The sequence below is a fragment of the Pinus tabuliformis genome, chromosome 8 (genome assembly GCF_031772625.1).
Source record: "Pinus tabuliformis cultivar Carrire ecotype Pingquan chromosome 8, CPIR1, whole genome shotgun sequence".
Classification (NCBI taxonomy): domain Eukaryota; kingdom Viridiplantae; phylum Streptophyta; class Pinopsida; order Pinales; family Pinaceae; genus Pinus; species Pinus tabuliformis.
In genome coordinates this window covers 377684536-377693943 of record NC_142294.1, presented here as the reverse complement: position 1 = coordinate 377693943, position 9408 = coordinate 377684536, and the positions used below count along the sequence as shown (strand labels likewise).

At 32.8% G+C, this 9408-nt stretch overlaps 1 protein-coding gene across 1 annotated transcript; it reads left to right on the top strand.

Annotated features, from left to right (window-relative positions):
• The first annotated feature begins 7781 nt into the window (after positions 1-7781).
• LOC149235680 (uncharacterized) lies at positions 7782-8471 on the top strand. The gene is made up of 2 exons (XM_089461436.1): positions 7782-7995; positions 8084-8471. Exons 1-2 carry the CDS (start codon positions 7953-7955, stop codon positions 8398-8400), a joined length of 360 nt encoding a protein of 119 aa, XP_089317562.1. The 5' UTR covers positions 7782-7952; the 3' UTR covers positions 8401-8471.
• The last annotated feature ends 937 nt before the right edge of the window (positions 8472-9408 follow it).

The window sequence follows — 9408 nt, the reverse complement described above, 5'->3', positions numbered from 1 at the left end:
GAATTGAGGTTGGACCATGGAGTCCTGAGGCCCAAGGCATCGACTGTAACTGGATATAATCGAGGTGTGAAATAGAGAAAGTGCTCAGGGGGAGAGCCTGGACGTAATCGCCAGGCTCGAGGCTGGGAGGAGAGACTTTCTAGATGAAGTTGGGTTGATACATTTACAAGTTTAGAACAGATAAGTATTCTAGGTTGTAACTAAAGGATGGTATTACTTTACAAGAAGTTATTTGTTTCTAGGAATAGGATTAAACAATAATATCCAGTGATAAATATGCATTAGAAAAACAGTAATATTCAGTGATAAATATGCATTAGAAAAATAGTAACAATCAGTGATAAATATGCATTAGTAAAATAGTAATATCTAGTGAGAAATATGCATTAGCATTCTGTAATGTCACACAATCAGCGATCATGAAATATTCCTTACTTAGCATTTCCTTTCATAAAATGTTATATATATGTGTGGAAAAGTATAAATAATAAATAGATAATGAATCCCTTCTTTTACTAAACTCTGGACCAAGCAAAACACACACACACACACACACACACACATATACTCTCTCATACATAAGCACTAACGAAAAAATCGAAGTAGTTAAATAATTTCAAGCTAAATACATATTTCATAACCACATTAAGAAATAATACACAATTCTTCCAAAAAATAGATACCAGAAATAGACCCTTTAACAATATCTGTGACTGTGTAAGAAATTATAAATGCCATAAAAATAAACTGATTTATATAATTTAATAAGCTTCAGTATTTAAGTAGCAGAGTTTTCTTCTCAAAAGACCAAGTTAAGGCTGAGAGATTCTTGTTTGTCTCTCGAAGAGAGTTACAAACATAAAAATAAGTAGTTACATTTAAAACCGGCATTTACGAACCAGTGGCCTAGAAAAACTTAAAATGAAGTTCACTACTAAATTCCAGAGTAAGACATCTCTAAAAACAATCCTTCACATATTCATACGCACTGTAATTTCAAGCTAGACATTTCACCAGAAGAAATGAGTAACATAAACCACAATGATTTAACCATGAGAAGCTGAGTTGATGAGGTTCCAACCTGTATCAGTTTGCAGAGTTGTGAGAATGCATAAACGCCGAAAACCCAAAAGATTAACCACAAAAGAATCTTGATTGAATAATAACATACCTGCAAAAACCCATTGGTAAACATTATGAAATGGATGGGAAGATCTATATCATATCTAAAACACAACCATGAATTCGTGGGCAAAGCCAACCCTTACCTGAGTTCGGTAGACTGCAACTGGGGGATGCCCAGCTGTATTTCATAAATCCCCACTAGGGTTAGAAGAATGTTTGGAAGAGCAGAAATAGAAACAATTGTAAGAGATTTTCACCGATGAGAACTTACCATTTTCATGACAATGAGGGAGATTGCCTCTCTTCGCAACATCTGAAGGGTTGAATGCCAAACCTAGCTAGCAACGGGATGTATTAACTCTATGCGCTGGCATAACTCCCAAATAAATTCAGAGTATGACCTAGAGCAAAGAAATGATACCGCAGAAAATAAGGGTTCGGTATTACATCCCCGTAGAGGATGAACAGATGGAGCCAAGGAGCATGGAGGCTGATACAAAGAACAAACGGAGAAGCTAGGAGTGGAATGTTGTAGAGGAGTCAAAACCCTCAACCCCGAATTGCAAATGAGTTGCATTCTGGCGGGAAGTAGGGTGTTGGGTAGTTGGACGAGCCTAGAGCCTTCCTCACCTTCAGATAGCCCAAAACTGGTCAATGGACGAGATCCATACCACCTGTCGCAGCTAGAGCAGAGCGATGGACAACTACCAACATCATAGTCACTTGATATCAAGTTGCGTGGAGTCATGTACAACCAACATTGATTTCCAAGTAGGATAATAGTCTGATTGCCTCGTGGAAGGCCATACGAGCCCTCACGGTATGGCAGAGCCAACTGTGGGCAGTAATGCCGAATTAAATTAACAAGACATGCCTTGGAATCTCGCCCACCTCCATGGTATATATATATATATATATATATATATATATATATATATATATATATATATATATATATATAACTTATGGTTTGAACTAACACGTAAATAAATAGGTAATAATAAAAATTTCATTTTTTATTTTTTTTATTATGTATTATAGCTAGTTTGATATTACATTGAATTAATGTGATGAGATAAAGAATTTATGTTTATATAACAATATGATTGCAAAATATATTTGATCTTAAACTTCATCTAAATTTCATCCAAATTATACGAATAAGTTACCCCTATATATATCTTTTTTTAATTTGAATTTGTGACATTTAAAAAATAGGAAATAAAAACTATTAATAACAATTAGTTAATATAAATTAAACAAATTACTAATTATTTTAATATTTTGAACAAATTTTATGAGAAATGCTTACTTGGAATTTGGAAACATCTTTACTTGTCTGGTAGCAACTTTTTTTTGAAGTTTGAGATTTTTACTTCTCATCACACACTGTTTTGTGGGGAAGGATATCTTGCAGCAATAATGTTTTATAAGACTTTTTAGGTAATGAATATTACATTAATGATTAGAATAAAATATCTCATTCAATCTATAATTTAATCATAGTTATATTTTAGTAATAATAATTATATCATTCATAACTCTAGGGGTGTAGATAAGTTGGAAATATATTGTATTATTAAAGAACTCTTTGCCATGTTGTTCATTGAAATTTAGCATAGTTTGGGCATTTGGTATTGAGAGCCCAATCTAGCTACCAATTCCTACACAAACAAACACACAATTATTCATTAAACATGCACAAAAGAATTCATTATCCCTTTCACATCCAAAACTAGAATGACACATTCTATATTTTAGAAGTTCCATAAGTACATGAATAGGGGCCACTTTAGAAAGATGAATATCCATATCAGTAGAAAATATATAAGTGAATATAACATTATAATTACTAAACTTATCTTAATTTTTATAATTACTTATAAACAATATATTTCATCTTAAAACTAAATTTATTAATTATCTAGACATAATTTTTTTTATATGTAATTTTTTAGATCGTATAATTCTATATCATATATTAAGAATTATAACATATATTAAGAAATTTGATAGTACTGTGTGCTTACAAAATCTGAAATTATTATTAATTAATTTTATATCATATTTTGTTTATTTTTAATTATTCCATATTCTTCAAAATAACTTGTGTGATAATGTCTTCCATATTTTGAACATTAAGACATACAAATTTTCAATATAAAAAATATAATATAAAATAATTGTATAAAAAAATATTACAAAGTTTATATAAGAAATTACAATAAAACTCCATGACACAAAATCCACCATATATATAATAATAATAATAATAATAATATCCATTTTTAAGGTCACGGCCAAGCCAGACACCAAATTGGTGTATGAGACCCCCTGTTTGTGGGACAAGGGACCCACCTCCGCGCAGCGAATTGACTGCTAAGTCTACGAAGGCATACATACTCTACCCCTTTGGTTTTGAACCTGTGACCTCCTAGGAGGAAACACATGCTCTTAACCACTAGGCCCACTCAAGCATCAACTCCTAGATATTTTAGATAAATCTTTAATATTTATCCTCACTTTTTGGGTATAAATCTTAAACATCTAATATAAACATCACTATTACAAGAAAATTATAGTAACTATATTATTATTAAATTATAAAAATTACAAATAATGAAAAAAAAAATCAATAAATTTGAAGTATAATTCTAATATTGAGTATTTGTGAGGTTAAAACATGCATTGAGTTGTTTTAACTACGAGACTCCTCTTAACCAAATAATCCAATTTACTAGCTAGCTCTAAATGAACAACAAAGCAAGGCAAATAATCCAATTGACTAACTAACTTTAGATGAACAACAAAGCAAAGTAAAAATGTTTATAACATGAGTCTCCGCTGAGAGTGCAAATAATTCCAGTTATAGAGACACATGAATACCTTTATTTCGAAATATTTCGATTATATCTTTTCACATATGAGTCTCCGCTGAGAGTGCAAATAATTCCAGTCATAGAGACACATGAATACCTTTATTTCGAAATATTTCGATTATATCTTTTCACAGATTTTTGCCTAAACAAAGAAATTATCAAGATCATAAATAATCTTCAATATTTAATGAAGATTAAACCAATCAACAAAATGTCGAAAAGACAACCAGAAAGTTGTCCGAACACAAGCTCCATCTAAACCATGTGAATCTTACACACCTGAGAAAAATAAAATTTCCTTGGTCACTCTCCTCTTTACTTAATTTTAAGAATATGTAATGGGCTTTTCAACTCCTAAGATTAGCATTGGTTCAGCTAAAGTGGAAGGGATTATCTCAAAAAGGGCACTGAAAGAAAGTGTTTGTACAAGGGTTAAAGTCTTACATTCCTTCGTCAAAGTTGTTTCACGATAGTTGTGCTTACAATCTTGTAATATTCTTGATAATTTATCAATAGTTTTGAATGATAACTTTTACTTGAAAGAGCAACAAACTCAAACACCCAATAAAATGATTTTAGACACAACTAAGAAAAGGTAATGCAATATCGTTTGAAGGCCTATTATAAGAGCCACACAGAAAAGTAATCGTGGCACATGGGGAGGGATAATTTTAATTTTAATTTTAATGAAATTTAAATATATTCTATATTTTGGTGAATCATTATTAGTTTTTATCAAAAAAATAAGATAGGGATTATACCGATAGTGAACGATTATTTTATTGTGTTTTACATTTTTAATTTAATTTTATTAAATATTTAAAATAATTAATTTTATATAATTTTAAAATATTCATAATAATTTATTTATGAAATTAACAGATTCCAATAATGAAAAGATGGCTGAATAATATGATGACTTCCTTTTGACGTGTAAAACGGCATCATCTCAATTATATCACATGAACTATTAGTAGCACTTTACAATTGAAGTGACGTTCAAATTTATAGCGACCATTCACATTTTTATTTGGGCAAATAAATTATGCCTGATACGATATGGGGACGAGACAGTCGTTGATTTAGATATATTTTAAGTTTTGGTGAAACATCATTTATCACCTTTAGGAAATTGTTATTGTTATTGTTTTTTTCTTTTTAAACCTTTAAAGCATTCTAGAGTTTAAATTTTGTATGTTTCTATTTTTTTATATATTTTAATTATTTTTTAAAATCTTTATTAAAAGTGAGTGAGAGTTATAAATTTAAATGATGAAATCTACATAATTTAAATATAATAAAAAAATAAAAAAATTAAATTTATTTAAATATTTAAAAACATAATTTAAACCACATAAAACTTCAATTTCTATATATATTTCCTCGGGAAAAAAAACCAAACCTACTCCCTACATAAATAATTATCATTTTATGTAACAAATTGAAAGGATGATACTAAATTCCAATCATGACTACTTTTTACGTGAGTAATTGTATCATACCAATTATATCTTTTTTTTTTCTGGTTAAGACTATGTTATTCTATTATATACATAAACAGGAAAACAGTTACAGTCATGAGGTCATATTGCCAGAGGCCGAGGATGGCACCCTGGACTGACAGTGATAAAAAAAACCGCCCACGCAGGGGCCACACCACCAAGACAAATCACCCGCGCAGGGGCCCTACCACAGAGACAAGTCACCCGCGCAGGGGCATCACCATTGAGACAAATCACCCACGCAGGGGCACCACCACTGAGACAGATCACCCACGCAGGGGCGTTAAACCATTGAGGTGCAGTAAGAGCAAAAATTGACATCCCACGCAGGGGCACAGAAAAGAAAAAGAAGACCTTCATAAGGATCCCTTGCAGGGGCATTGACAGACCTTGAACAGTATATTTCTCGAACCAAACAGAAACAACCAAAACATACAGTAAGCCATTGTAGCAAACGTAGCAAGTCAAAGGAAAACCTGAGCAACGTCTGAAGGGAGAAGCTGAGGGAATAGACAACTATATCATACCAATTATATCACATGCACTGTTATTGGCACTTTAAAATTGAAGTGACCGTCCCATTTATAGGGACCACTTACATTTTTCTCTCGGCACATGCACCATCATCTAATAATATAATGAAGGTGTCCTAATACACCATCATCTAATAATATAATAAAGGTGTCCTAATAGATAGAACAAACAATGTGAAGTTTGTTGGCATATCAGCCATTTATTGAAGCATGCGCGCTATAGAAGGTGTGATAGTTGTGTATAAGGAAAATTTTGAAGATGGAAATTTATTTAAAAATTTAAAAATTTTGATCAATTTGATTAATTTCTAATATGTAAATTGTAAAATATTTGAGAATATTTTTGTAAAAATATTAATTTTATATTAACTTATATAATTTTAAAATTTTTTAATGTAAAATAATTTAAAAATAAAATAAAATTTAACAAATTTTTAAAAAATAAAAATAAAAAATTAATCTACCTCTAAATATTAAATTTTTGTACATTATGATTTATATATAAAACTATAATCACATTCTTTACCTACACTGTTATGATTGTTGCTCATCTCGACCACTACGGACTAAATTGGACTTGTGAGAATAATCAACAGAGTTTTTCCTTTTCATGGTTTATATGGAACAGTTTTCTATCATTTCGTATTGCGACGTGTGAGAGTAATGAACTGAGTTTCTTCTTTCTTCGTTTGTATGGATCGGTTTTCTATCATCTCAAAAAGTTGCCACTTGCAAGATGCCAGCAAACACCGTTGAAAATATCCAGGTCTTGCTTACCGGACGTTACTTGATATCCAAGTCTAGGGTGAGTGGCCGTTTTGGGTATCAATGTCCCCCTAATATCTGCAACAATGGTACTCCCTGGTTAAGATTTTTATATATTGAACAACAGCAATGGTACTCCTTGGTTAAGATTTTTATATATTGAATAACAGCATAACATTTTTTTATTTGGATTCATTAGGCAAAGATTTAGTAGCTATGCTGACCTTTTTTATTTGGATTCATTAGGCAAAGATTTGAGTAGCTATGTTGACAGTTGTTTGATAATTGAATTTTAGTTTAATTAATAAGTTTAAGGTGGATAGTAGAGATTTAACTTAAATAGAGTAATTTTAAAAATATTTTTAATAAAAAATTAAAGTTTGATATTTAGTTTGGTTCATTTTTTTTCAATTAAATTGATTAATAAAAAATGTTACATAAATAAATGTCATATATGATGAATTATAGTTTTTCTGTGTCACATCTCCACCCATATTAACATCAGGTAATATAAAAAAAAATTTGGGTTACGGCAATAACACCAACTATCTATATATATATCTATATATATATATATATATATATATATATATATATATATACGGCAATAGCACCAACTATATATATATATACGTATACTTAATCGAAATGTGTTTGCTGTGGAAATTTACCATAACGTATGTCAGTGTTTTGATTTGTTAAATACTGTAAAGTCTTAACGTTAATACGAAGCATCTGCGCCTCAAATATTATACCATGGATATTTTTTATTACTACGGGGCTATGTGTTTTAATATTGTACCGTATGCATGAGCTCGCAATGTCATCTCGGAACACCTGGACTCAGCATTTAAGTTTACTGACTTGTTCACGTGATCTGGGCATGGCTCCCGGATTGGGAACTTTCCCGCTTTTCCTCTTTGGTATTCCCGCTTCGATCTACGGTGAGCAAACTTTGGCAGAGATCAATGGAGGAGATAGCTCCACGTCTCCTAGGTTGGCTCTTTGCATTTATAAGGTGGATCCTCCGGATACTTCGCGATTTCTTTGGTTCTGCTCGGCGCTCCATTGCCTCCACGCCATTCTGTCACTGCTGCGAGTCTATCCCTTGGTTCTGTTCCGATTTTCCTCCAGCATGCAACACCGCCATGGCGCCACCGCTCCAGGGATGCAAGCTACCTAGCTGGCTCGGTAAGTTTTCTACCTGTTTAACAAAGGTTGCAAGGTTTCCTATGATTAACTTTAAGGAACGACCGGTAATGAACTTCTCTCTTGACAGGTTTTGAATGGCGGCCATTGGAGCTTATCGGCGGTATGCGCTTTCCCTCAGGTGCTAACCGGCCGGACTTTCCACAGGTGCACAAAGAAATCTTCTCTTACACCCGATGTATCTCATGGTTAAAACATTACTTGTCTTCTGTCATAGGGTTATTCTCCGAGCTGGTTCTGAGTTCCCAACCTTACTTCTTCATGGTTGGGCGCAGATGGCGGAGAACAATTATCTTCGTGACTGCTGGGTTAAATCCTTTTTCTAGTTACCGCGGAACAGAGGAATGTCAGTCTCTGGTTCATGAGACTGTACTGCTCGGCCGCTGAGTAATATGGCTATCTGAGCCTGATTCCTCTCTATGTTATTGTGCTTAAGTTTAAGTTAATATACTTTGTGAATTCTCAGCATATGTTTCCCGGCTCTGGACCCATTGTGGGATGGCGGCCCTTTGTTTAATACGGACATTGGTTATATTTACAGTTAATAGCTATCATGTATTTGTACAGTTCCATGAGGAACGAGTCTCAAACATTTCTCGTTTAAGGAATATGATTTTCTCGTCATGAAATGTATCTATCTTGTTTATAATTTACATGGTTCAATTCTCTGATTGCATTTGCTTATTTTCCATTCGGTCTTGGGACGCCATGAGAGGTCGCACCTGCATCCTATTCGATGGTTGCATGGTCGATCTCGGGCTTGGTTCTATGCAAATATACATCTGCTCGGAACCATTTACTTTCAAGGCATAAGTTATGTTTTGTTTCTATATTGCCAATCGGAAGTTATTCTATCTGAAACATGAATGGCAGATTCTATAGTTTGCATGTGAATGTCAGGGTTTGATATGTATCATTTGTTTATTACAGCAATACCTATCTTACGCCCTTAAGGCTCTTAGAACAGGACTATCGTTCTTTATAGAGTTATTTCAGCTCGGCACTACGAGGGTTATCATTTATGTTCTTATTGCTCTGTTCATTGTTTATCATTTGAAGTCCATATATATAACATAAGTTATGTTTTCGATCTTGTCTATTTTTCCCAAAGAAACAGAGCGGAATGCTCTCGCATGCGTTACATTCTTTGAAATCGAACCCGGGCCTCTTGGCTCAGGGTTACGATGCGATGAATATGTAATATCTTTCTGTGATAGTCTTCGAGCCTCTTCGTGAGGGTTTTGAAGAAAATACAGGTTACTATTTGGTTATGCCGGTCACGGCGCTGAAGCAGCTAACTCTATTTTTATTGGTTTAAGTCTTTCTTTTCTACCGAGTACAAATTCTTTAAATACCGACTAGGTTATATCATTTAAGATTCTGCTTGAAACCCCG